We start from the raw sequence: 15,475 nt of genomic DNA on the forward strand, positions 1-15,475 counted from the left end.
CATTGATCTGATTACTCTGTGCTGGATGCCTCTGTTAGGCATCCCTCCCATGACAGAAATCAACTTGGTACTACAAGTGCACTAGGACAACCTAGGAGACAGCCAAAAAGAAAAGCAAACAAGAATAAAAACTCAAGATTTTATCATAAAACTGATTTTTTATTAATTTAAATGTTAAATATGTTCTGGCATTGTAATGGCCCCCCTACCATTCAAATAATTGACATATCTGTCCCGCAATTGACAGGCAGTTTGGGGGGGCCAAGCCAGTACGTCCAGTATCCAGGCCTGTGAGTACAGATTCTGGAAGTCCGGCCCGGGCCCAACTGAAGTAATATATGTTTGAGAAAATTTTTGTAAAAAAATTATGGAGTATGCAACAGCACAGGATTACATGATTGATTTTATAGTCCACCATATTGATGGCTGAGAGAAACAAACGGAACCAGCTGCCCATTATCCCGAAGGTATTCTCCACAACGCTTCTCGCTCTGGCCAGCCAGTAGTTAAAAACCCTCCTGAGAGGCCTTTGGGGGAACGGCCTCATCAGGTGCTCGCCCAGACCGAAGGCTTCATCTGCAATGAATACAAAGCGGAGTCCCTCAACATTCTGGGCATCGGGTGGAAATCCCAGGCCACCAGTCTGGAGACGCTGGCAGAACTCCATCTGGGCGAAGACTCCTCCGTCCGGCCATTTGTCCCTATGTCATAAAATCATATTGTGCTGACACCACCACCATCAACACTACACTATGGAACCCCTTGTAAATTAGTAAGTAGTAAGACCCCAAATGGGCTGGTGGCACAATGCAAACATGATTCCCATCAATCACCCCTCCACAGTTGGGAAAGTCCCAACGGTCAGTAAACTGGGAGGCCACAGTCTGCCATTCCTCTGGCGTGGAAGGAAACTGTGGAGTCAAACAAGAAAAAAAAATGATAAGTACTTGCAAACATAACTTTGCAAGCAGATTATACAAAAACATTCTTGCACAAGAGCAGTATAAACATTTTTAGAAGTAGTATTTAAAAAAACTCAAAAATATAAGGCCCACTTATCAAATTCCTCACCCCCTCTGATGGCCCATTGATAAAATTGTATGGGGGGGGGTGGAGGAGGGTTCTAAATTCTTTTAAGACCACACATTACACTTGGAGACATTTGAGGGGGTGGGGGAGGGCTCTAAATTCTTTTAAGACCACACATTACACTTGGAGACATTTGAGGGGTGGGGAAGGGTTCTAAATTCTTTAAAGACCACACATTACACTTTGAGGGGGTGGTTCGGAGAAAGCAGTGCAATGGAGCTGACAATATACATTGTTAAAGGGACTAGGCTATTACTGTAGGTTAGTGAAGGCAAATATGAATGTAGACCAAAAAAGGAGTTTAAAAATAAAAACATGCATGCATGAAGATAAAAGGGGACATTCACAGCATATTCCAATCATGGTAATTAGGTAATGATGAAATTAATACAAGACATTAGCAAACATGAAATACATATAATGTAATGTTAAAGGATGAAACTTACCTTAAAGCGGGAGTCCGCCGGGACTCCGCGTTTTTTTTTTTTTTTAAAGTCAGCAGCTACAAATACTGCAGCTGCTGACTTTTAAAATAGTGACACTTACCTGTCCAGCGCGCCCGCGATGTCGGCACCCGAAGCCGATCTCTAGATCGACACTCGAGTGCTGCCGCCGCCATCTTGGGTATGGGAATCAGGAAATGGAGCCTTTCGGCTTCATTTCCCGGTTCCCTACTGCGCATGCGCGAGCCGTGCTGCGCAATGAGGACGGTCCCCGTTGCCTCTGGGATCTGTGTGTTTCCCAGCAGGCAGCGGGGCACTTGCGGAAGGGGGCGGGCACTTGCGGAAAGGGGCGTAATGTACGCCCCTTTCCGCAGAGAGCTAGCCCGGAAGTGGGTGCAGTTACCTGGATTATCCAGGTAACTGCACCCCCCTCCCCCCTGAAAGGTGCCAATTGTGGCGCCGGAGGGGGGGAGGAATCCGATGAGCGGAAGGTCCATTTTAGGGTGGACCTCCGCTTTAATATAGTCCTTCTGCGGGACCTGAATAATGGCAGAACAGGTCTCTGGGATAATGATCCCCAGAGCCTGGGGGAGATGCCTGTCGTGAACTTGAGGTTCTGAAGGCTTCTCCCTGTCGCCAAGTAGCGCAACGTGGCAACTAGCCTCTGCTCTGGAGTGATGGCTTGCCGCAAGCAGGTATCCTGCCTGTTGATATAAGGGGTCAGCAAAGCCAGCAGATGGTGAAAAAAATGGGGTCCGTCATCCTGAGATAATTCCTGAAATCTTCAGGATTATTCTCATGGATCTCGCGAAGCAAAGGCATATGCGGAAATTGGTCACTCTGGCGCAGCCAATTCTTTGTCCATGAACTCCTCCTCGCCCTGTTCATGGACTGGGCTTGGGTCAAAGCATTAACCCCAACACCAAGCCCCCACACAGCGTGAACTCGAGAACGAGTACATCCACGCACCCTGGCTTCAAAATGATTGGCTTGTCAAACAAACAAACTTACCGTATATACTCGAGTATAGGCCGACCCGAATATAAGCCGAGGCCCCCAATTTACCCCCAAAAAAACTGGCAAACTTATTGACTCGTGTATAAGCCGAGGGTGAGACATGCCTGTCCATCCCTGTGTGTGTGTCCGTCCATCCCTGTGTGTCCGTCCATCCCTGTGTGTCCGTCCATCCCTGTGTGTCCGTCCATCCATCCCTGTGTGTGTGTGTGTCCATCCATCCATCCCTGTGTGTGTGTGTCTCCATCCATCCATCCATCCATCCCTGTGTGTGTGTGTCTCCATCCATCCATCCATCCATCCATCCCTGTGTGTGTGTGTCTCCATCCATCCATCCATCCATCCCTGTGTGTGTCTCCATCCGTGTGTGTGTGTGTGTGTGTGTGTGTGTGTGTGTGTGTGTGTGTGTGTGTGTGTGTGTGTGTGTGTCCAGCCTACCTTTGTCCCGAGCCTCCGTCCCGTGCCTTGCCTCCTTGCCTCCGTCCCGTGCCTTGCCTCCTTGCCTCCGTCCCGTGCCTTGCCTCCTTGCATCCGTCCCGTGTCGTGCCTTGCCTTGCCCCCGTCCCGTCCCGTCCCGTCCCGTGCCGTGCCGTCCCGTGCCCTCTTCGTCGGCGGCCATTGTAAAGTTCAAAAGCTGCGCCGCCGCCTTCGCCTGTGATAGGCGGAACACTGAATTTCCCAGCAGCCTGTGTTCCGCCTATCACAGACGTCGTATCATCCTCGTCCGTAGTACGAGGATGATACGACGTCCGTGATAGGCGGAACACAGGCTGCTGGGAAATTCAGTGTTCCGCCTATCACAGGCGAAGGCGGAGCCGGAGGCGCGGCTTTTGAATAGAATGGCCGCTGTCTGTCTGCTCGACACGCTGATCGAGCGGGCAGACAGCGATGACTCGAGTATAAGCCGAGGGGGGCACTTTCAGCCTCAAAAAAGAGGCTGAAAATCTCGGCTTATACTCGAGTATATACGGTAAACAAATGCACTGAAGAACAGCGAGGCCTGTGAAGAGCGACCTGAAGAACAGAAACGAGCGGACCAGAACGGCCTGATATACAGGCACGCACTGACGAACACACACTGAAAGCCAGGTACAATCCCACAAGCACAAACTGAACCGCAGAAAATGATCGAAATAAGCTGAAGTTGGAAAAGTGTGAACCGTCTCTAACCAAACTTCTACTAACACGAGATAAACACGAGATTAGCAGAAGGAGGCCAACGGGTGGCGTACTGAGGTTTGAACTTCCTTTTTCTAGTCCCGTCGTATGTGCTGTACGTCATCACGTTTGAAACCGGTGGATTTTTTCAACCTAGAGTTGAAGGCTTCAAAACAGTTGCTTGAAACTGAATACGGCTACAATCACATTAAGTTTGAAACTGACTGAAAGCTTTGCAAATCATTTGGTAAAATCTTGATCTCTTATACAAGCTGATTCCAATTTGTAGGCATAAGTGGCAACTCTATAAATGCTATAACTGGTACAGTGCTTTGGATCTTGGCTTTTATTTCATTTTTTGTATACTTGCCATAGGTTCTTAGCGTTTTATCATTCTACCAGGTCTACTTTCTTGTTTTTTTGTTTTTTTTTACTATTTGATCCAAAATGAGCACAAAAAATGCCTTAAGCCTTTATTAAAAATATTACATTATAGTTATAAATATCAGACATTAACATCTACTTATAAAAACATAAATACAATTTAACCGGGGTACCGTGTCTCTGTCTGCTCACTAACACAGGAAACTAATATAATAAAAAAAGATTGGAGATGTCCACTTACTCCAGCAGGGAAGCACGATGCACAAATGTTTTCCTTCTTTTAGACATTGATTCCTGGGGTCTAAATTACAAACAGCAATACAATGTATTTTAATATAAAGTATATTATGTACAAAAGAAAATGCAGTAACTTTACATAACAACATAGCAAATGGCAAAACAAAAGTTTGATTTCATTTTCTCCTAACTGGATGCCAAATGGAAAAAGAATAGTTATTACATCCAATAGGGAATGGATTATGGTTGTATAATATCACAATACTCTAATCCCCATTAGTGATCACTAATTAGAAAAAAATGAAAATACAACAGATAACAGGTACTACTTTAGAAATGTCTCATTGAGGCTTAATTCACACATTGTACAATGGCAGACATTTTACTGCACTGCAAAACCTCAGGGATACACAGAAAACAATTGTTTCATGTGTGTCCCATTCACACTGTAACTGTAGGGATCACAAATACAGAGAGGTTTAGTCAAAAACAATACACATTACACCTTATTAGGCACACATTTGTATTCAGTCCCCTTTACTTTGATACTCCCAACTAAAATCTAGTGGAACCAATTGCCTTCAGAAGTCACCTAATTAGTAAATAGGGTCAACTTGTGTGCAATTTAATCTCAGTATTAATACAGCTGTTCTGTGAAGCCCTCTGGGGCTTGTTAGAGAACCTTAGTGAACAAACAGCATCATAAAGGCCAAGGAACACACCAGACAGGTCAGAAATAAAGTTAAAGAGGAGGGCCAGTTTAAAAAAAAAAAAAAAAAAGTCAGCAGCTGCAAACACTGCAGCTGCTGACTTAATAAAATCACTTACCTGTCCAGGGCGCCCGCGATGTCGGCCGCCCGAGGCCGAGCCGTCCCTCGGCTCTCGGGTCCCGGCGCCGCCATTCCCTGTAAGGGAAACAGGCAGCGGAGCCTTACGGCTTCACTGCCCGTTTCCTACTGCGCATGCGCGAGTCCCGGAACTACTGCGCATGCGCGAGTCCCGCAGCGCTTTCTGAATGGAACGCGCTGTGTTCTGGAACACACAGTTCCCAGAACACAGCGCGACCCATTACCCAGAAAACGCCGCGACGAAGACAGAAGACAGAAGATCTCCGCGGAGGAGGAAGAGGAAGATTAGGATAAAGTGCCTAGCAACAGGCATTTCTGGTAAGTAAAAAAAAAATTTTTTTCTCATTTTATTTTTTTTAGATTTTTTTGTCATTTTTAACATTTTTTGGTTTTCAGGGTGGCCCTCCACTTTAAGGAGATGTTTAAAGCAGAGATAGGTTATAAAAAAATATCCCAAGCTTTGAACATCTCAGGAAGCACTGTTCAATCCATCAACCAAAAATGGAAAGAGTATGGCACAACTGCAAACCTACCAAGACACGGCAGTTCACCTAAACTGACAGGCCGGGCTAAGAGAGCATTAATTAGAGAAGCAGCCAAGAGGCCCATGGAAACTTTGGAGGAGCTGCAGAGAGCCACAGCTCAGGTGGGAGAATATGTCCACAGGACAACTATTAGTCATGCTCTCCACAAATCTGGCCTTTATGGAAGAGTGGCAAGAAGAAATCCATAAGAAGTCCCATTTCCAGTTTGCGAGAAGCCATGTGAGGGACACAGCAAACATGTGGAAGAACATGCCTTGGTCAGATGAGACCAAAATGTAACTTTTTGGCCTAAAAGCAAAATGCTATGTGTGGTGGAAAACCATTTCCACCATGAAAAATGGTGGAGGCAGCATCATGTTGTGGGAATGCTTTTATTCAGAAGAGACAGGGTAGCTGGTTAGAGTTCATGGGTAGATGAATGGAGCCAAATACAGGGCAATCTTAGAAGAAAACCTGTAAGAGTCTGCAAAAGACTTGAGACTGGGGCGAACGTTCAACTTTCAGCAGGACAATGACCCTAAACATACAGCCAGAGCTACAGTACAATGGAATGGTTTATATCAAAGCATATCCATGTGTTAGAATGGCCCTGTCAAAGTCCAGATCTAAATCCAATTGAGAATCTGTGGAAACAATTGAAAATGACTGTTCACAAATGCTCTCCATCCAATCTGACAGAGCTTGAGCTATTTTGCAAAGAAGAATGGGCAAAAATTTCACATCTAGAGACAGATGTGCAAGGCTGGTAGAGACATACCCAAAAAGACTTGCAGCTGTAATTGCACCGATGAGTGGTTCTACAAAGTATTGACTCAAATGCACTCCACATTTTTCAGATTTTTTTTTAGTTTGAAAACCATTTATCATTTTCCTTCTACTTCAAAATTATGTGCCACTTTGTGTTAGTGGCACATAAAATCCCAATAAAATAAATTTATGTTTTTGGTTGAAGCATGACAAAATGTGGAAAATTTCAAGGGGAATGGATACTTTTTCAAGACACTGTATACCATAGTTTGCAAATGCTATAACTTTTACGCACACCAATCAATATACACTTATTGGGATTTTTTTTTTTTTTTTTTTTTTACCAAAGACATGTAACAGAATACATTTTGGCCAATTTTTACACTTTTTATTGAATATGTTTTATAACATAAAGTAATTTTTTTTTTTTCACCGTTTGCATTTTATATACTAAAAATAATTAAAAAAACAGTGGTAATCAAATACTACCAAAAGAAAGCCCTATTTGTGTGAAAAAAAAATTATATAAATTTTTGTTTGGATAGAGAGCATGACTGTGCAACTGCTACTTAAAGTAGCGCAGTGTAAAATAGCAAAAAGTAGTACAGTGTAAAATAGCAAAAAACGGCCTGGTCATGAAGATCTTCCAGTGCTCAAGTGGTTAAATTATGATGTATTATTGTGATGTATTAAATTAAGATAATGGCCAATCTTTGAAGCTAGAAGCTTAGTAACTGATAAGCCACTGCATATTATATCCACAAGTTGGACATACATTTGTCAGAGCATTCAATTACACCATCAAGTCAACTAATTTAATCTGAAAAAAGCCTTCAATTTCGTCCATTAAATTTTGTCTTCTCAAATCAACAAAAAATGTAATATATTTTATATTGCTGTGGAAAATTTTAACATGTATTTTAATGTATTGTCATAAGAGTCCCCCCAGTTTTCGTTCTCCCCCAGCCTGCTCTAAAGAGCTGACTGGGGCAGACTGACGCTGGTTGAGACCTGTTAGGTAGTGGTAAACTTCCTGTTGTTTGGAGAGAGGTGTTTGCAGAGTGGGGTATGTCCGCCAGCGAAAGGACCCCGTTTATTGCACAGACGATCATCTGAGGGGATATGTTTGCTCTACAAGGATCGGTTATGGGCCGATGTATGTTCATTGTCTCTTCTGCGTTTGATCAGCACACGTCGAGATTCGCAGTGTGCACCTATAGATAACTTTCCATCCATAAGGAAGGGTAGCATAATCCAGGTATGCATTGTTCTCTGGAACAATGTATATTAAGGATTTTTATCAGCGGAATTGTAGTAATCATTCTATGGTTAGTGTATAAATTCATTTATTCTGTGTCATGTCTTAATTTGGTCATGTCCTTATATGGTCATTCACATCCTGTGTTGTTCATTTTCCTGTGAGGTCACAAATTTTGAGGAATGTCATAGACAATTTACCAATGTGCACGAATGTTATATTGTTTACCATACTTTGCAGGTTAAATATGAAGGATAGAGCAATAACCTTTGTGTATACCTTATTTATTTACAGGCACTTTTTCCCCTTAAGGTCAGGGGAAAATCACGGGTGCCTGTTATACGCCAATCCTCCACTATTATGGAGCCTCTGGGCGGCTTTCAGCGGCTTTCGGCCGCCTTCGGCCCTTCTCGGCGGCTTTCAGCCACCTTCGGCCCTTCTTGGCGGCTTTCTAAAACCACCAAGAACAGCTGAGAGCAGCCGAAAGCTGACGAGAAGGGCTGAAGGTGGTCGAAAGCTGACGAGAATGGCCGAAGGTGGCCAAGAACTACAGAGCGCCGCCGAGATACACAGGATATCTCGGCGGTGCCATTTTTAAAAATAAAACTGACAAGGCTGAAAATGACACTGACAAGGGGACAACGATGGACAAGGCTGCATGACAAGGCTGCAATGATGGACAAGGCTGCAATGATAGACAGGCTGCGATGATGTACAAGACTGCAATGATAGACAGCCTGCATGCCAAAGCTGTATATGACACTGACAAGGGTGCAATGATGGACAAGGCTGCATGACAAGGATGCAAATGACACTGACAAGGCTTCAGATGGACACTGATAAGGCTGCATTGCTGGCCATTTAAATGTAAGTTGTTGTTTTTTCCTTAAACTTCCCTCCTAAAAGTTTTTTCCTTAAAATTCCCTCCTAAACTTGGGGTGCGTGTTATACGCCGATAAATACGGTAAGTATCTTTTCAAGTCCAAGGAGTTTCTGAAAGTGTATGTACAGGTGTATAAGAAGGTAAAAGTATCACTGTTTTTTTCCAGCATCATTCTGGACCCTGCATGTCTTCCTTCATTTTGTAATGAGGAGGAAAAAAAGGGGGGGTGAGAGTGGTGAAAATGAAAATTTTTCAAGCCAATAATACTAGCTGCTTTAATTCTAGCCAAGTTTGTGACAGGTGACTGGGTCATTGTAAAGAGGACGGGACAACTGGGTCCACGCCACCCACTGCAAGAAGCTGCTCAACTACACCAAAAGGATAAGAAGTATCTTTGTTTATTTATATTTTTAAAATGTATTTTCCAACTAGCTAAGAAAGTGAACAGGTCACACGGATGGGTCTACTCTGAGTCTCCACTGAGCTCTAGTACCCCAGAAATGACAGCGGTACATGATATATAGGACTTTCCTATTGGTGTGAAGAGTTTTGACAAACTAGTAAAATCCAAACAGACACTTGTCAATAGAATTTAAGAATACATTTCTAGAGGGTAAAATTAATTATCATTTTAACAATAGCTCTGGTTCTTGCCAGCTTTGGTATCAGGATAACTAGGTAGCCCACAAGCGTGTTTCAACTTTAGTTTGGTATTAATGTGGATCTACAGCTTATAAATAATTCCCCTAAGGCAAGAGGTTCATATGTGCTGGTGAATCTCGTCCCAGCATCTTATGTTTCGGCCGATCGTGAGGATCTGATGGCGCGAGAGAGGGTAAGAATGGCAGGGACAGCTAGAAGGGAATTGCTTGTACGTGGTGGGGGCTTGAGCTTATGAAACAATTGAACAATTTTTCATCCATTGAGGATGGGATATTTTCATATAACTGTTGAAGCTACAAGGAAGTTCTCACAGTCCAAGGGGGATTTCTGGGATTTCTGAGAATTCATAAGTAAAGATTGCTATACCTGGACCGGGGATACTAGTGACAAAGTTCAGGCCCATATGGATAAGGTTCAGATCCCTAAAAAGCAAAGCCAGAGGCAGAGCTATAGCTAGTGAAGGTTGGAATCCTCTAAAGGGTCTGGGAATCTGTGGGGATTTTTTATTTATTTTTTTGCAGAGGATCATAGTTGAAGGAAGTAGGGGTATATTTACTCATGTTGTTTTTGTTTCTATTCCTTCTATATGCCATGATCCTGTTGCCTGATTGGACGCGTGACCAGAGCCCGAGCAGATGAGCACATCTTCCTCAATGAGACGCCCCAAAGCCCAACCCACGTACAAGACACAGAGGATCCCAGACCAAATGGCGATTACTACATCTCACCATGTCATCTCTCCTGAAGAACAGAGTCTACAGGTCAAACCGTGTTTTCCTTTTTATGGACTGTAAGAACTGATTCATTTCCAGGTGTAAGAAGAAGATCAAGTTTCATCAAGGGACACATGGGATCATATGACAAAATGAGGAACTGTTGTGGAAAATTTAAAGATGTATTTTAATATATTGTCATAAGAGTCCCCCTAGTTTTCGTTCTCCCCCAGCCTGCTCTAAAGAGCTAACTGGGGCAGACTGATGCTGGTTGAGACCTGTTAGGTAGTGGTAAAGTTCCTGTTGTTTGGAGAGAGGTGTTTGCAGAGTGGGGGTATGTCCGACGGCAAAAGGGCCCCTGTGCTTTGCACAGACAATGGTCTGAGGGGATATGTTTGCTCTGCAAGGATTATGGTTATGGACCGATGTACGCTCATTGTCTCATTGCTGTGTCTGATCAGCACATTTTGAGATTCGCAGCGTGCACCTATAGATAACCTTCCATCCACAAGGAAGGGTAGCATAATCCAGGTATGCATTGTTCTCTGGAACAATGTATATTAAGGATTTCTGTCAGCGGAATTGTAGTCATCATTCATTGGTTACTGTATAAATGCATTGATTCTGTGTCATGTCTTTATTTGGCCATATCCTTATATGGTCATTCACATCCTGTGTTGTTCATTTTCCAGTGAGGTCACAAACTGTGTAAGAGGGGTTTAGCTGTTGGAGGCAAACCCTCCAGGGTGTGGCTTCCTGTATATGTGTAAATAAAAGAGCCAAGCTCACTGCCCCCCAGGAGGAGTGATGCTGATGCAGCTGAGAATGTAAGAAGGATGGCCATGTCTGTTTATTTGGATGAGTGGGTTGATAAGTAAGGTATTATATCATTTTAGACGAAATGTTATAATTATTATAAACAGGAGATTTGGCTGTGTGCATAGCATACATCCAAATTTCCAAAACAATATATACACAAGTAAATTAATAATTTTATATACAGCGTATATATATATATGTGTGTGTATATATGTATTGTGATATTTGGGGGTTCTTCAGCTTCTGTGTAGAGCACACCAGTGACCAGAGACCATGCCAGTCATGCCATTTACTTTCAAAAAGTTTTTTTTCCAAGTAAACAAATACATACATGTGTGATAATTAGTTGACAGTATTCAAGAATTAAGATATAACATGGATTGTTAGTCTTCACTAAGAGAGATACAAAAAAAACAGAAAGAACAAGAACTTTGCTATACATAGTTGAGGTATCACCAGAGCGCGACTGGATCTGGTATGGTAATATCCCAACCTAACCTAGGGCGTGAGGGGAACCCCATATTGTTGCTACAGACTCACCAGAGGTAGGTATGTGGGACCGAAATACATGCTTTTATGGAAAACCTCCGGCGGAGGTAGGAGGGGACAGGGGAGTCCCCTTTATACACCCAGCACCCCCAGGGGGATCAGACTGTGCTGGGTGGGGGTTCCAACCCCAGAACCCCCCCACCACGTGACCTATGCTGGTCTTGAGTCGGTCCTAAAGATCTTGCAAGCATCTGCGATTCCAGGATGGGGTTTGTGTAAGATCCACTGTCAACCCATTTAAACAGGGGTAATAGGCGAGGAGGAGTAGAATAGAATTAGAAAGAAAAGAGGAAGGAGGAGAAGGAGTAGAAGCTGTTCTGTGTTGTCTATCATTTAGTATATGTAGGCTGAGATCGTGGAGTCTCACCCTGTCCTATTAACAGGGAGAGGGGAAATGCCCATATACTGAGCCCAAGGTTCCCAAATGCCTTCAAATTTGGAGCCGGTGTCTGATAGTATACTGGATAATTTCTCTTGAGACATTATCCATGAGATCTTCCTCTGTGCAGTTCTGATGGAGATATTAGGTTGTTTCCACGCTTTTGCAATTGTAAGTTTAGCTCCTACTAGAATAAAGTGGATCAGCTTCTTGGTGTGTGGGGGAGTTTGGAATCTGTTCATTGAGAAGAGCTATTGTTGGGGATCTGGGAACCCGGCAGCCGGTGAGCTTGTCTATAATGTTAAAGATTTTTCTCCAGAAGGGGCATATCCTGGGGCATTCCTACCATTTCCTGTGAGTTGACATCCTCTAAAGCACAGAGGGTCTGCAGAGGCATACATAGAGGCCAGTCTGAAGGAGGTATAATACCACCTTAATATAACTTGTATACTGGCCTCTGTGATTGATGTGTTCAGGATCCCCTTAAAGGATTTGAAGTGTGCCGAGTGCCAGGCCTCCAAGCCCCAACTGAATTATAGCTCCCTTTCCCACTTTCCATCCATAAGGAAGGGTAGCATAATCCAGGTATGCATTGTTCTCTGGAACAATGTATATTAAGGATTTTTATCAGCGGAATTGTAGTAATCATTCTATGGTTAGTGTATAAATTCATTTATTCTGTGTCATGTCTTAATTTGGTCATGTCCTTATATGGTCATTCACATCCTGTGTTGTTCATTTTCCTGTGAGGTCACAAATTTTGAGGAATGTCATAGACAATTTACCAATGTGCACGAATGTTATATTGTTTACCATACTTTGCAGGTTAAATATGAAGGATAGAGCAATAACCTTTGTGTATACCTTATTTATTTACAGGCACTTTTTTCCCCTTAAGGTCAGGGGAAAATCACGGGTGCCTGTTATACGCCAATCCTCCACTATTATGGAGCCTCTGGGCGGCTTTCAGCGGCTTTCGGCCGCCTTCGGCCCTTCTCGGCGGCTTTCAGCCACCTTCGGCCCTTCTTGGCGGCTTTCTAAAACCACCAAGAACAGCTGAGAGCAGCCGAAAGCTGACGAGAAGGGCTGAAGGTGGTCGAAAGCTGACGAGAATGGCCGAAGGTGGCCAAGAACTACAGAGCGCCGCCGAGATACACAGGATATCTCGGCGGTGCCATTTTTAAAAATAAAACTGACAAGGCTGAAAATGACACTGACAAGGGGACAACGATGGACAAGGCTGCATGACAAGGCTGCAATGATGGACAAGGCTGCAATGATAGACAGGCTGCGATGATGTACAAGACTGCAATGATAGACAGCCTGCATGCCAAAGCTGTATATGACACTGACAAGGGTGCAATGATGGACAAGGCTGCATGACAAGGATGCAAATGACACTGACAAGGCTTCAGATGGACACTGATAAGGCTGCATTGCTGGCCATTTAAATGTAAGTTGTTGTTTTTTCCTTAAACTTCCCTCCTAAAAGTTTTTTCCTTAAAATTCCCTCCTAAACTTGGGGTGCGTGTTATACGCCGATAAATACGGTAAGTATCTTTTCAAGTCCAAGGAGTTTCTGAAAGTGTATGTACAGGTGTATAAGAAGGTAAAAGTATCACTGTTTTTTTCCAGCATCATTCTGGACCCTGCATGTCTTCCTTCATTTTGTAATGAGGAGGGAAAAAAGGGGGGGTGAGAGTGGTGAAAATGAAAATTTTTCAAGCCAATAATACTAGCTGCTTTAATTCTAGCCAAGTTTGTGACAGGTGACTGGGTCATTGTAAAGAGGACGGGACAACTGGGTCCACGCCACCCACTGCAAGAAGCTGCTCAACTACACCAAAAGGATAAGAAGTATCTTTGTTTATTTATATTTTTAAAATGTATTTTCCAACTAGCTAAGAAAGTGAACAGGTCACACGGATGGGTCTACTCTGAGTCTCCACTGAGCTCTAGTACCCCAGAAATGACAGCGGTACATGATATATAGGACTTTCCTATTGGTGTGAAGAGTTTTGACAAACTAGTAAAATCCAAACAGACACTTGTCAATAGAATTTAAGAATACATTTCTAGAGGGTAAAATTAATTATCATTTTAACAATAGCTCTGGTTCTTGCCAGCTTTGGTATCAGGATAACTAGGTAGCCCACAAGCGTGTTTCAACTTTAGTTTGGTATTAATGTGGATCTACAGCTTATAAATAATTCCCCTAAGGCAAGAGGTTCATATGTGCTGGTGAATCTCGTCCCAGCATCTTATGTTTCGGCCGATCGTGAGGATCTGATGGCGCGAGAGAGGGTAAGAATGGCAGGGACAGCTAGAAGGGAATTGCTTGTACGTGGTGGGGGCTTGAGCTTATGAAACAATTGAACAATTTTTCATCCATTGAGGATGGGATATTTTCATATAACTGTTGAAGCTACAAGGAAGTTCTCACAGTCCAAGGGGGATTTCTGGGATTTCTGAGAATTCATAAGTAAAGATTGCTATACCTGGACCGGGGATACTAGTGACAAAGTTCAGGCCCATATGGATAAGGTTCAGATCCCTAAAAAGCAAAGCCAGAGGCAGAGCTATAGCTAGTGAAGGTTGGAATCCTCTAAAGGGTCTGGGAATCTGTGGGGATTTTTTATTTATTTTTTTGCAGAGGATCATAGTTGAAGGAAGTAGGGGTATATTTACTCATGTTGTTTTTGTTTCTATTCCTTCTATATGCCATGATCCTGTTGCCTGATTGGACGCGTGACCAGAGCCCGAGCAGATGAGCACATCTTCCTCAATGAGACGCCCCAAAGCCCAACCCACGTACAAGACACAGAGGATCCCAGACCAAATGGCGATTACTACATCTCACCATGTCATCTCTCCTGAAGAACAGAGTCTACAGGTCAAACCGTGTTTTCCTTTTTATGGACTGTAAGAACTGATTCATTTCCAGGTGTAAGAAGAAGATCAAGTTTCATCAAGGGACATATGGGATCATATGACAAAATGAGGAACTGTTGTGGAAAATTTAAAGATGTATTTTAATATATTGTCATAAGAGTCCCCCTAGTTTTCGTTCTCCCCCAGCCTGCTCTAAAGAGCTAACTGGGGCAGACTGATGCTGGTTGAGACCTGTTAGGTAGTGGTAAACTTCCTGTTGTTTGGAGAGAGGTGTTTGCAGAGTGGGGGTATGTCCGACGGCAAAAGGGCCCCTGTGCTTTGCACAGACAATGGTCTGAGGGGATATGTTTGCTCTGCAAGGATTATGGTTATGGACCGATGTACGCTCATTGTCTCATTGCTGTGTCTGATCAGCACATTTTGAGATTCGCAGCGTGCACCTATAGATAACCTTCCATCCACAAGGAAGGGTAGCATAATCCAGGTATGCATTGTTCTCTGGAACAATGTATATTAAGGATTTCTGTCAGCGGAATTGTAGTCATCATTCATTGGTTACTGTATAAATGCATTGATTCTGTGTCATGTCTTTATTTGGCCATATCCTTATATGGTCATTCACATCCTGTGTTGTTCATTTTCCAGTGAGGTCACAAACTGTGTAAGAGGGGTTTAGCTGTTGGAGGCAAACCCTCCAGGGTGTGGCTTCCTGTATATGTGTAAATAAAAGAGCCAAGCTCACTGCCCCCCAGGAGGAGTGATGCTGATGCAGCTGAGAATGTAAGAAGGATGGCCATGTCTGTTTATTTGGATGAGTGGGTTGATAAGTAAGGTATTATATCATTTTAGACGAA

At 43.4% G+C, this 15,475-nt stretch overlaps 1 protein-coding gene across 1 annotated transcript in view; it reads right to left on the reverse strand.

Annotated features, from left to right (window-relative positions):
* The window catches only part of LOC143983796 (sterol O-acyltransferase 2-like), a 433,796-nt gene that overhangs the window by 149,729 nt on the left and 268,592 nt on the right, over window positions 1-15,475 (reverse strand). The window contains exon 4 of the mRNA XM_077483886.1: window positions 4,330-4,389. Coding sequence (XP_077340012.1) covers window positions 4,330-4,389 — 60 coding nt within the window. The remainder of the gene's footprint in view (window positions 1-4,329; window positions 4,390-15,475) is intronic.

Source organism: Lithobates pipiens, unplaced genomic scaffold (assembly GCF_037356315.1).
Source record: "Lithobates pipiens isolate NorthernLeopardFrog02 unplaced genomic scaffold, aLitPip1_a1.2 Scaffold_16, whole genome shotgun sequence".
Classification (NCBI taxonomy): Eukaryota; Metazoa; Chordata; class Amphibia; order Anura; family Ranidae; genus Lithobates; species Lithobates pipiens.